The sequence below is a fragment of the Agelaius phoeniceus genome, chromosome 21 (assembly GCF_051311805.1).
Source record: "Agelaius phoeniceus isolate bAgePho1 chromosome 21, bAgePho1.hap1, whole genome shotgun sequence".
Taxonomy (NCBI): Eukaryota; Metazoa; Chordata; class Aves; order Passeriformes; family Icteridae; genus Agelaius; species Agelaius phoeniceus.
The window spans coordinates 10,021,237-10,033,933 of record NC_135285.1 but is presented as its reverse complement, the minus strand read 5'-3'; the positions used below and the strand labels follow the sequence as shown (position 1 = coordinate 10,033,933).

Sequence of the window (12,697 nt, the reverse complement as noted above, 5' to 3'; positions counted from 1 at the left end):
AGCAACAAAGGCCTGCAGGATTTATCTGCTGTTTATTGACATTTTCCCTTTCTGAAGCGCATCCTTACGTTACCCCACAGAGTTCAGCTTGTGTCAACCACAGATGGGTGATTTGAGGAAAGGCAGCAGTAGCTGGAAATGCCCCTTCCATTCTCATTCCATCACAAAATACCCCCATTAGCAATGCACTTAAAAACTCTGAATTTGAATACCTACTTCCCTTTTAGCTGTTGTTGACCTTAAAATACGTATTTGCTATTTTCATCTGTATTTTACGTTTTCATTTGTATCCTATTTTTGAGAGGGTGTGTAATTCCTTGCCATCTGCAGTAAGCCTGTGGTGTCTCATTCTCTGCTGGGACTGAGTCTGCTCCCTCTCGGTGTCCCTGCCAGGCTGTTCCTGCCTGGTCACTGCTATTTCCTCTCCTTTTTTGCCCTGGGGCTGTAGCTGGGCTCACACAGGTTGGTGTCTCACCTGCAGCTTTCATATCCACGTTCACAGGTGAAATCCTGTGTTAAACCAGGACGCTGGAGCTGTGGAGAACCTCAGGGACTTCAAGCCCCATTTGGTGTTTCTTTCTGCCACCACAGGCCACCTGCCCCATGGATCTGGGGGAAGAGAGGCTGAGCCCCACAAGCCCTGCTGGAGCTCTGTGTCCACCTGTCTGCAGTGTTTCCAGAGCACCTGGAGCAGCCCAAGCTCCCGGGTTCTGGCTCTGGGCCTCGCTGGGCTGTGGGTGGCTGGGCCCTGGTGGGCAGGCAAAGTGCTGTCGGAACAAAACTGAATTGAAGTGATTCTTTTCCTCTCCCCTTGGCCTGCGAGGAAATCTTTTTCCATTTACTATAAAACATGGTCCTTAATAGTGCTGAAGTGTTCTACATATTTTAAATAAACATGAGTGGATTTGAGCCCAGGAGGACATGAAAGAATGCAGCATTTGCGGGGTACCGGCCCGGCACACATGTCAGCAATTTGGCTGCCTTGTGTACTTTGGCTTTTAAAAAAGCATTTAAAAGTAAACAAATGAAGGAAAATCTGGCAGCTGGATTTCAAAGTAAATTGCTTTCAGCTGATATACCCTGTTTCCAGCTTGCTTGGGTAGTATCAAGCCATACACATCCAGCAAGAAGAGCGAGCGGCCAAGGAGAAGAGCGGGGGCGGGAGAGAGAACAAAAGCAGGGAAGTTCTGTGGATTTAATTCTTCCATTTCCTTCCTTTGCACCAAACCCTCCCTGCCTGTCAGTGCCCTCTCATCAGCCAGGCAGGTTCATGCTGTTCAGACAGCAAACTGTGCTCCATCTTCCCCTGGGCCCTGTTCTGCCAGGTTCTACCTCCCTTCCATCACATCTGGAGCAGGAATGGGATGGGAGTAGCATCCATAGAATGCTGCTCAGCTGTGACCTGTAGTGCTGCTTGAGCTGCTCTATCAAACCTTCATCCCAGCCACTGCCCCACCAAGCTTGGGGTCAGCCCCATCCCACAGCCCAGACCAGCGGGATGAGTCCATCCATGAGGGGTTTGGGAAGTGCGGGCTGGGATGCTGCTCCTTTGGGACTGCCAGGCTGGGGGGGGCATCCCCGCTCTGACAGTGGAGGGAAGCAGAGGTGGAAGTGACAGAGATAACAAGAGATAACAGAGTCATTAGAGGAGCAGGGCTGTGGGGAGGCCCCGCTCCTGCGGAAGGGCCTGGAGTGTCCCTGAAGGAGGAGACTCAGCAGATGCTGACAGATGACAGTGAGGTCCCAGGCTGGACAAAGGGGAGGTTGCTGAGGTCACACTTCAGCTCAGCTTTGGGCTCCTTCTGCTTTGACTTTCGTTTCCTCAAGTTTATAAAACTTTCCACGGGTTGGTTCAGTGGAAAGGGCAGAGGAAACTGGTGGGTCTGGAATCCCGGTGGTGTGGGGCCAGGGCAGGGCTGCTCCAAGCCCTCCGACAGCCCCTGTCTGCACAGCACTCATTGCTGGGGCTGTGAGCTGGGGCGAGCCAGCAAGTGTCCCCAGGGGCTCCCAGAGGTGACACAAGAAGGGTTCAGTGCTGTGGGCAGGTGCCCTGGCTCAGCACCCCTGCAGAGCACAGACACCTCGGGTGACTGTGGTGCAGGTGTGGTGGCCCCATGGACAGTGTGAAGGTGGGACCTGCTGTGCCTGCACAAGGAGCTGTGGCATTTGTCCAGTCCCTTGGGGACTGCAGCCATGCCACAGGCGATGCCAGGCTGGCAGGTGATGCCAGGGTCACAGGTGATGCCACGCTGGCAGTGTGCCCCTGGTGCTGCAGTTCCCCTGGAGCACCCAGGAGCCTGTATGATGCTCTGTGCAAAGCAGCGATTATTTAGTGTGTGCCTCTCTCATGGCTCTTCTCCTCCCTGGAGCTCAGCACATGAAGCTTTCCCAGTCTAGGACTAACTCCAGGCCCCTTTCCCAGTCTAGGACTAACTCCGGGCTCCTGGCAGTGCAGAGGTGCTGCCAGCTGGAACCTGCAGGGCAGAGCCCCAGGGTGGGCAGTGTGGGAGCTGGAGGCAGCCAGGGCTCAGCCTCTGTCCTTGGCCTGTGCTGCCAGCAGGGCTGACAGTGCCCATGTTCCAGCATGGCTCCCATTATCCCTTGGCACCTCTGCTGGGAGCTGGCAGTGCCCACATGCAGCTGCCAGCACCAACGAGCTCACCGGCATTTTCTTGTCCCTCATAAACATGATGGAAAGGCATTTTTTAGGTCCTCTCCCCACTGCCACTCCCTGGATGAAGATGTACATGGGAATCCCCAGTGTGCCCATGACCCTCCCACCCCAGGTGCACAAACCCCCAGCCCACCTCCCACCAGGCCAAGGAGAAGGAGGCCCTTCCCAGCAGCTCGTTTTTGGCTGATTCCATTAAGCTGGGAGGGAAAAGGGCCTTCCCCTGTGTGGAGCACGTGGAGCCTCCCTGCCTGCAGCTCTGGTGAGTGCTGTGGGTACTGAGTTTTGGTGGGATAGGTTGTGCTGTGGGTACTGGGTTTTAATGGGATGGGTTGTGCTGTGGGTCAGGCTGTGTCACACAACAGTGTGGCTGTCACAAGTCCTGCCAGGAGCCCTTGCTGGGCATCTCAGGTGCTGTTGGGAAGTGCTTGTGCCTGTGCATGAGCTCTGTCCCGGGGATGTGCCAGGTTTCTGCAGCTGGAGTGGGAGGGTGAAACCTACTGGTGTCCAAGTGCTCATAACCCAGAATTTCCTGGTGAGCCGTCATGTGCCCATCTCCTCCCCTGCGGGATGGGCAAAGGGCTTTAAGGCTCTGTAGAAGAGACAAGTTGCTCCTATAAACCAAGAAATGAGGGAAGGAGAACTGAGCCTGCTGCTGGTGTCCCTGGCTGTGGACAGCACTGTCAGACCCTGCCCTTCTGGGTCCCCAAGCTCTGGGGCACAGGGACCCCTGGTCCCACAGCCTCTCCCTGCCCATTCCTGGGTCTCTCCACAGGCCACGGGCTCGGCGTGCGAGGCCAGGCTCTGTCTGCTGTTTCCTTATAATTTAAAAGCCTTCCTCACATTAATCTTTTTATTTTTATTTTGACAAATGTATGTTTCCAGGAAGTTGCTGAGGTCAAAGCAGCATCTGTTGCTCGTTATTTTGGGGGATGCAGAGGGTCTTTGTGAGGGTTTCCAAAGCAACAAGGAATTAAGTGGTTTGTAAAGCGGAGAGGAGGAATGAGGAGCAGGCTGGGGCTTCCCGAAAGGCGGCTGAAGATGCTGATGAAAATCAGATCAACTCGGCTCTATTTTCTTGGAAACTTGATCTATTTTTCTTGTACAACTGTCAGCCTGACTCCCGTATTCCAAGTGCTTGGCCACTGCCAGCTCCATGTTTCAGCACTGGGATTAGCGTGGCCCCGGTCAGACTCACTTTCCCCGGCTTGTGCCGGGTGCTGTGGGAAGGGAGTGGAGCTTTTGGGAGTGGCAGTGCGTGTCCCCTGGGGTGGCCCTGACTGGGGACACAGGGCAGAGACCCCTGGGATGGGCACCAGGCCACTGTCCCCTGCCCCAGGGCTGTCCCTCCACCCCCAAACTCACACCATGAATTGCCCAGTGCACCCCACAGGGGGCCTGTAGCCAAAAGTGCTTTTTCTTTCAAAACAAGCTGAGGAGGGTCTGGTGCCAAGGCGAGGGCTGCAAGGAGCCCAGGAGATTTATCGCTGAGGAAATACTTTCTCCAGTGAGGGCTGACGGCCGCAGCAGGAACAATGGGAGATTCGCAACGTGAACAAAGCTGATTTCGTTCTTCTTTTTATCAATGCTTTTTCCTTGCGGATCCTCCCTTCCTGGAAGTGGGAGATGCAGCTTCCCCCGCGCGCCGGCCGTGTAATCAGCAGAAATGGCCATATCCTGGCTGGGAAGCGAGCTGTGAAACGCTGTCGCCCGCAGTGATTTATGAGCCCGTGGCAGCGGCCAGCGGCGGGGCTGGCCCGGGGACAAGGTGCCAGGGCGCGTGCAATATCCACGTATTCTTTCTGCTCCTCGCCGCGTCCCCGGGGAGCCGCCGGAGGAAGTTAATGGATTAGACACACACGTTCCACTTGATTTTTATTTTTTATTGCCGTGTCTTTCCAAATGCCTTTAGCAGATGTACGAGCACAATGGAGTCGGGCGATGAGCATCCCGGCCGGGCGGGCAGCGGGGCAGCAGCCAGGCTGGAAAGGTCAATGGGGAGAGTGCTTGCGTGGGGACACCGGGACAACCTGTCCTGCCGGGTACCGTCCTGCCCCAGCGGGGCCTTGCTGCTGCTGCGGAGAGCAGGGATGAGGAGATTGCAGCTCCTCTGCAGCCGGTGCTGACCAAGCCTGAGGCCGCACAGCCCCTTGCCCACAGGGCCATGGCCACAGCGGAGGCAGCCGGAGCCTGGAGCCGGGATGCCCTTCCCTGGGGGCTCACGTCTGTGGAAGTGGATCGTTCCACTGCCAGGCTCACACTTCTGCCACATTATGCAATCTTCACCCGATACTGGGAATATGAAATAATTATTCCAAGTGATCAGATTTTAATTATGCAACACAGAGGATGATTATTGTACACCAAATTGGTGCTGAGTGCTTAGTTATGTATATGCCAAATTTAGTCTATACTATTATACCCAGTGGGTGGCCGTAGACAATCAGGAAGTAATTAGTTTTGCTGGAGGTTGTTCGCCTGCCTGGTTCGCTGTGCTGTCTGGGGAGCGTCTTGCTGCGCTCCGTGAATACCGTGGGCTCCGGGTTCAATACCGTCTTTTTGTGACAAGCTAATAAGCTGTCTGCATGGCGGCCTGTAATTAGCGCTGTCGATATTCATTTGGAAACCGAGACCGCGCTGAGCGGCTCCGCCGACGGCGCTTCCCTTTGTCGTGGCTCTGGGCTGGTCCCCCCGCACCGCCTGGGAGGGGATGGGGACGGGGATGGGGATGGGAACGGGGATGGGGACAGGGATGGGGATGGGGACAGGGACGGGGATGGGGATGCGGGCAGGGGCCAGAGGTGCTCATGTATGCGTGGCACCCTCGTGTCCCTGCTGAGGAGAGCACCGGCCATGAGGGTGCTGAGCCCCAGAGATCAATACCTGCCCTTCACCCACTCCTGTGTCACCTCAGCCCTGTCCTCCCATGAGGGAGCTGCCACCGGCCCCAGGTGTGGGATGTCCCCAGGGCTCTGTCCTGGAAGGCTGAGCTTGTGTGCAGTGTCAGGGGGATGGGGACGTGGAGGGGGCTTGGCCACCCCCTCCCCAGAGTCGTGGGCACTCAGGGAGCCCTGAGCATCACTGGGGTGTGCTGAGGTGCTGCATGTTTGCACCTTCCCAGGCAGCCTGGTCCTGTGGATCTGGGCTCTGCCGCCGAGGTCTCACATGCAGAATTCCTGAAGGGCCTGGGGCTACATGAGCTGGGAGATGACTGGAGCATCACTCCCCTGAGTAGGGTTTGCAGCTGGTCAGTGTTGTTGGGGCACAAAGAACCGTCCACTTCTGTTGGAATGGTCTGGATCTGCTGGGTGGGAATTGTCTGAAGTATGGAGCAACTTTTACCTCTGTTACACAAAGGAAACTTTCCTCCTCTTTCTGTCGGAGATGCTCACTCCATTGAGATGATTGGCATACTGGAGAGCTGAGAAACTAAATTGTTTATACACTAATGAATAGAAGCTTGATTGCAAGATCCTGTTTGGAAAATTATAGTGCTGAATTGAAGCTGTACAATTACATCCAAAATGCTGCATATTCATTTCATCTGCTTTGCATAGAGATTAACAAGCGAGCCCTAAAGCAGACTCTGAAATTAAAGCTAACACCAGATTTAGTCACAGGTTACAAACTAAATGGCATTGTTTGATGGATATGAATCTTTACCACCTGCCTGCCTGATGATTGCTAGCAGCTTAGCAGACAGCAAAGGAAAAAGTTTCTTCCCATGAAGGAAGCATAATAAGGCTCTGGGCTGGAAGTGCCCCCTCCCCACGCAGGCAGCCCCCCGGCAGATGTCTGCAGTGGGCCTGGGGAAGGGGCTCCCTGCTCCCCACTCTGCCATGCTGGAGCCTGCACCCACTCCATGCAGGGATGGAGAGGTGGCCCTGAGACCCCACAGAGGTTCTGGGTGCTGGGTCCCTCTGTTTGGGCCTCCTGTCCTGCACAGGGGAACAATCTCACAGGGTCCTTGTCCTTTCTGGAGTCTCTGTGCTGAATTGCACCTGGATTTCCTTCCCCACCTTGCAAGGGTCAGGGGTCTGCAGAGGGCAGGGGTCTCTTGCCTGTTCTGGCTGCAGGCATCCCTTGGGATCCCAGTGCTCTGGCAAGCCACTGATCCCATCCCATGCAGCTTTGCCATCTGCATTCTACCGCCCTCCATCCTCTGTGCTGTGGCCAGGATTTATTTCAGCAGTAGAAATGGGACCAGAAAAGAGCAAAAGGAGTGTGTGGGAAGCAGGGCCCTGCCTGGTGGTGCTATCCTGGCAGGGGCTGCTCGGGGAGAAGCTCAGGGGCTCAGCAGTCATTTCCAGCAGGAATCTTTCCTCTCTGGGAATACCTGGGAGTTCCCAGTCCACCCCACAGGCTCAGGACCCCTGTGCACGGGCCCCACGGGGCAGAGACACAGCACTGGCTCTGTAAATCTGTTTATTTTTTTCTTTAAAAGTCCATTACCAAACCGCAGTGTCCTACGGAGGGGCTGGGCTGTCACTACTGCACTACAGGACAGCCCAGCTAAGCTTTACAACCCCCAGCCCAGTCCCCAGCCCCGTCCTGGCTCTGTCACTGCCATGGCTGGCTCTGGGTGCATGTCCTGTCACCCTCCTCTCCCTGTAGGAGCAGCACCATGCCAGGGACAGGCAGCACGGCTGCTCCAAGTCTCCCTTTCTGCTTGACACTTCCCAACTCGACTCTCTGACACTTTCCCAACACCCTCTGACAAACAACCAAGGTGGATGAGCATCACTCCACTTCTTCCTTAAACCTTAACTCCTCCCAGAACACTCATATTTCTGAGACCAAACCCAACCCACACCATAACACCCTAAAATCAGCACAAGGAGCAGCCTCCTGCCTGCAGCCACCAGCAGCTCGGGGGGCACGGGAGGGCTCTGCCCTGACCTCAAGACATGGGGTGCACCCTTCCTTAGGGTGTCACCCCCCCTGCTGCAGGCTCCCATGGCCAGCCCTGCACCCATCCATGGCCTCAGAGGAGTGGCCCAGCCTGTGTGGGCAGAGGGTGCTGGGGAGTGGGAAAAGGCACCTATGGAGGCAGTGGTGGCTTCACTGCATGGGGACACAGTGGTGGGGCTGCTGTCCCCAAAGCAGGGCTGGGCACAGTGTGGGGCTGGTGAACACTGGCAGCTCTGGAGAGACCCAGCATGGTGGCAGTCTGGGACACACCCTGGGGAGCTGGGCAGGGCAGTGACACCAGGGCTGTGCTGCGTGGCCCTGCTCAGGCTGCCACGGGTGGCAATGATGAACAGAACAGTCTCTTGTCCCACAGCCCTGCCCAGGGCTTCCAGCCTGCAGCTCCCTGGGAATTCTCTGCTGTGAGCATCCCTGGCTGTGAGCAGGGACAGGATGGCAGTGTGACAGCAGTGTGAGCTGGTGCCAGCTGAGGCAGGGCTGGCCAGTCCCAGCCTGTGGGGTGGCCTCTAGGTGGTGAGGGAAGCCATTATGTGGGACAGGGACAGGAAAGGGACCTGTCTCGTAGCCTGGGCACAGGGACCCCCAGTCCCAGCTCAGGGTTGTGGATGGAGCTGCTGGGGCTGCCAGCCACCAGCTACCACCTACTGTAGCCCCATTAAGAGGGGACTCTGCTGGGCCCCACAGCAGTGTCCAGCTCATCTTCAGAGAAGCTGATGTGCAAGCAGGTGTCATCTGCAGGGGAGAAGGGCAGTGAGCTGTCCGTGGGGCTGCCCAGGGCCACTAACTCCTTGGCCAGGGTCTCGCTGGCTGCTGGGTCATGGATGCTGGCCAAGGGGGACATTGGCCCACTCTCTCCAGTCCTGTCCTTGCCCAGAGTGCGCTGGCAGGTCCCGGCAGGGCCAGGCTCCGTGCTGGAGGCAGCACTCCGTGCAGGAGTCCTTGCCTCAGGGTCCAAGAGGGTGAGGGAGCTGGCAGTGATGCTGGTGAGGCTGGAGATGCTGGCACTGGGTAGGCTCAGGTGGGCAGTGCTCTCGGGCTTCACCTCCACTTCCAGGCTTGGGGAGGTCTTGCTGGACCTTTTGCGTAGGATGGGGGGTGGCGGGTTGAGCTTGGGAATGGGCGGCTGCCGCCTGTGGGGGGAAAGCAGAGAGAGGAGGTGATGGGCAAGGACCTCCCTGCAGCACTCAGGGTGTTCCTGCTGCAGCTGGCAGGAGACACAGGTGGCAGAGGTGGCACACTCTACCTGTCCTCGTCCCCTCTGGCCGTGTCGTCTGCCTTCTGCCGGCTGCCCCCGTTGGGCAGAGCGAAGTCGCCGACCTCGGAGCCCTCCACGCGCCGGCTGAGCCCCTCCTGCCCCTCCAGGCACTCGTCCCCCTCCTTGCTGCCGTAGCCGTGGCTGCCCCTGTCCAGGCTGACGAGGTTGAGGTAGGAGTCCCTGGGGCCCAGGGAAGGCAGCGAGCCGGGGGCCACCGGGCTGCCCAGGATGCTGGCAGGGGTGGAGGTGGATGGCAGGTGGACATCCAGGCTGTAGTGGTTCTTCAGGTTCAGGGAGAGAGACTGAGCCAGGGACAGGTTTTGCAAGGAGTGGTCAACTGTGAGAGATGGACAAGGGGCATGTGAAAAACTGTGCATCTCCAAAGCAGATGCTCCCCTGCACTGTGAGGGGTGCAGAAATGCCCCAGACCCCCAGAGCCTGCTGGGATGGTACTGGGAGCACTCCAGTTGTTTCCTGTGACTTCAAGGAATGCAGTGATTGTCCAGAGGGATGGAGCTGGGTGCGTGCCAGCACCCAAACAACCCCAGTGAGTGTGTCACTATCCTCACCCGGCTGCCGATGCTCCTCCCGGTGCTCCTCCCGGGCCTCCAGCACTGTGAGCTGCCGCACCAGCAGCGAGACGTGCTGCAGCAGGTCGCGGTTGGTCAGCAGGAGCTGCCGCACCCGGGCCTGCGCCTCGATCCGCGCCGCTGTCTCGGCAGCCAGTTGGTCCTTCAGCAGCTGCACCTGCGAGGCGGGACGGGGAGATGCGAACGGGGTCGTGCGGCCGGGATGATTCGGACCGGGCGATGCGGGACGGGAGCAGCAGCCCCGGGAGCGCCCGGTACCGGCGGCGCCACAGCGCCCCCTGCCGGCCCCGCCGCGCCACCCCCGAACGGTCCCCCCGAGCCGGTCCAGCCGCGGGCGGGGACGCGGCAGCATCCCGGGGCTGTGTGGGGTGTCCTGCTGTCCCCCCGGTAACGAGAAACGCGGAGGGGATGTGCCGAGACGGGAGGCACCGGGGTCCCCGCTCTGATGCTGGATTGGGGGTGGGATGGTTTCCAAAAACGCAATGAGATGGGGTGAAACGGGAGTTGGGGGCTCTACCAGGCCCTGCAACACTCCCAGAGCAGCCCGGGGCAGTGTGAGCAGCCAGCTCCGTGTCTGGGGGAGCTCAGCTGTGCTGCAAGCGATGCTGCACGTGGCGCTAAAAGCAATGCTGCGAGCTGGGCTGCAAGCGATGCTGCTGAGAGCTGTGCGACCGGGAACGCTGCCAGCACTGCTGCGAGGGCCCGGCCCGCTCCCACCTGCCCCACCAGCCTGGCCCAGGGGAAGGAGAAGGGCTGGTGCCGCTTGAGGGGAGGGCAGGACGTGTACCTGGGCCACAGCCACCTGCGTCTGCTGCTGCTGCTGGAGGAGCTGCTGCTGGAGCAGCTGGAGGCAGTGCTGGGAGGCCAGCGGGGTGATGGAGGCCGAGGAGCAGGGGCTGCCCGGACTGAGCAGCTGCTGGGAGCTGGCCAGGTGGAGGGAGCAGTTTTCGGCATCCTGGGCACAAAGAAATGGGCAGGTGAGCGGATTGATTGGCTCAGGCTGGCATTTGGATTTTGGTTCCCCTAGCACTGACCCAGCGCAGCACAGGAGCCCCTGTGCTCGGGACACCCAGGGGGTGTTGAGGGGCAGCCCTGGGCTGTCAGCTCTGCACATCTGTGGGATCCCCAGTGTTCCAGAGAGGCTCCTTCCTGAAAGCTGGCAGAGCTGCCTTGGCTGTGTCTGGGGAGGGCGTGACCCCAGGGCTCCCAGGAAGGAGACAGCAGGGAGTGACCCAAACACTCCACACCTTTCCGTGCTGTGGCTGCCCAGGCTGGGCGGTGTCCTGGTGCCTGGAGCATTTGGCAGTGCCAGCAGCCACTGCCCTTCCTGCTGCTGCCCTCCCCTGCTTGGGCAGTGCCAGAAGGAATGCACAGGAAAGCCCAGCCTTTCCAGGCACGCAGTCGAATCCCATGGATTCGGGGAGTGCCTGTCACTGCAGCTGTTTCCAGGCAGCCCTGTGAGCGTTACTGTTGTGTGAGCTGAAGCAATGCCATTCAGGCCCCCGGGAAGGGCTCCCAGAGTTCTGTGGAGCACCCATTCATTAAGGTGGAACTGCTGCTGGAGCTGAACGTGCCGCGGGTGCCTGCACTGCCAGGGCTGGGCCTCCTGGGGACGTTGCTCCCTGGGCCTGGAGCACGAGGGCAGCCAGGGATCGCTGCCAGGGCAGTCGAACGAGCAACTGCTGCAGAGGAGCACTGAGAGCACAGAAATCCAGCCTGGGTGGGGTGAGAAGCCTGCTCAGCCATGCACTGCAGCCCCCACCCTGCCTCTCACCTCAACCCCCAGCCCAGCCCTGGACACGGCCTGGCTGCAGGGGAACTGGGAGCTGAACAGCCTGTCCTGAGCAGGGAGCCAGGAGGGAGGGCTGCAATGGGGTCTCCATGAAAGCACCTCCAAATGAAGCCATGATACAGTGACCTGGAGCAGAGGGCCCTCAGCAGCAGCAGAGCACATGAACCGTTCTCCAGCCCACCCCCCATTACCTGGCCGTTCTTTTCCTTTGAGGCTTGCCCAGGTTTCAGCATGCCAAGGTCCCCCCTGGCACCTGGCAGCTCTCTGGGTCCCCTCTCGGACACACAGATGCCCCCAGCATCGATGCCAACCTCGTCCACATCCGTGATCTTGGAGCCCTTTATCTGGTGAACTTCAAACAAGATGGACACGTGAATGTGAGCATCCCTTCCCTGCCAGGCTGGAGGAAGAGCCGGGGCCCCACGCAGGGCTGGGATTTGGGGGAAGCTCAGGGACAAGGGCCAGGACTTGCTCCAAGTCTCAGCATGCTGTGAAGGGGCAGGAGGGAGGGATGGGTTGGCAGAGGGGCTGCAGACCCTCAGCTTGCTGAATCAGGGGGCCCAGCTTTCCCCTCCCCAGCTCTCAGTAGGAGTGGGCAGGCAGGGCAGATTCCCTGGGCTCCCCATCCCAAGGGGCCCAAAGCTCTCGCCCATGAAGGAGGTGCCACCTGCGTGTCCCCACCCCAAAGCATCCCCGCACCGCTGCTTTAGGGAGGGGCATGCCCAGTCCCCTCGGGAGCCGTGAGTCACCTTCCAGCGGCTGCTCCTCGGCCGATTTGTCGCTGGCGCCATCGGCCTGCCCGTCGGCGTTCTGCAGGGCGTGCTGCAGGCTCAGCTTGTGGCACACCTCGAAGGCCTGTCCCACGGTGCGCACCACGCGCATGGCCTGGCTCTGCGGACAGCCCGGAGCCGTGCGCTGCCACCGCCGCCCCTCGAGAACCGCCAGCCTCCCCTGCCTCCCACCCGTGCTTTCCTCCCGGGCTGGTGCTCCAGCAGCGCCCCCCGTTCCCCGTTCTGGGGCTGGGGGCTCCTGTCCCTGTGTGGGATGTGCCGCTGGCCGGGCTGGGCAGGAGGGGACAGCACCAGGCACCGGCACTGCCTCGGTCACTCCCCAGGGCCCTGCACCCTGTGAGATGTGGGTGCAGAGATGTGGGTGCATCCCCAGGAGAGGGAGGGTGCATCCCCTGCAGCATCCTTACCTTCTTCTTGGATTTGAAGACGTTGCACCTGAAGGAGTTGTTGGCGCCGTCCCGTGCGATGTAACTGAATATTTTCAGGTCTTGCGAGTCATGAGAGACATAGAAAATTCTGGGTGGGAAAGAGACAAAGGGGATTAATTGAACACCATGGGGAGTCTGTGCCCTCCAGACCACCTCTGCTCCCATGAGTCCCAAGGATGGGCTGGTTTGCAGCCCCCGGGGCTGGAGGAACAAGGCAGTGCTGATGCACGGCCCCTCCTGC

At 59.3% G+C, this 12,697-nt stretch overlaps 1 protein-coding gene across 1 annotated transcript in view; it reads right to left on the bottom strand.

The window, feature by feature from the left end:
• Positions 1 to 4,539: 4,539 nt before the first annotated feature.
• LOC129129005 (carboxyl-terminal PDZ ligand of neuronal nitric oxide synthase protein-like) overlaps positions 4,540 to 12,697 on the bottom strand; it is a 31,082-nt gene continuing 22,924 nt past the window's right edge. The window contains exons 5-11 of the mRNA XM_054646679.2: positions 12,436 to 12,544; positions 11,987 to 12,128; positions 11,429 to 11,589; positions 10,233 to 10,400; positions 9,425 to 9,602; positions 8,844 to 9,192; positions 4,540 to 8,730 (exon numbers count right to left, since the gene is read on the bottom strand). Of these exons, the coding sequence (XP_054502654.2) occupies positions 8,256 to 8,730; positions 8,844 to 9,192; positions 9,425 to 9,602; positions 10,233 to 10,400; positions 11,429 to 11,589; positions 11,987 to 12,128; positions 12,436 to 12,544 (1,582 nt within the window). The 3' untranslated portion in view covers positions 4,540 to 8,255. The remainder of the gene's footprint in view (positions 8,731 to 8,843; positions 9,193 to 9,424; positions 9,603 to 10,232; positions 10,401 to 11,428; positions 11,590 to 11,986; positions 12,129 to 12,435; positions 12,545 to 12,697) is intronic.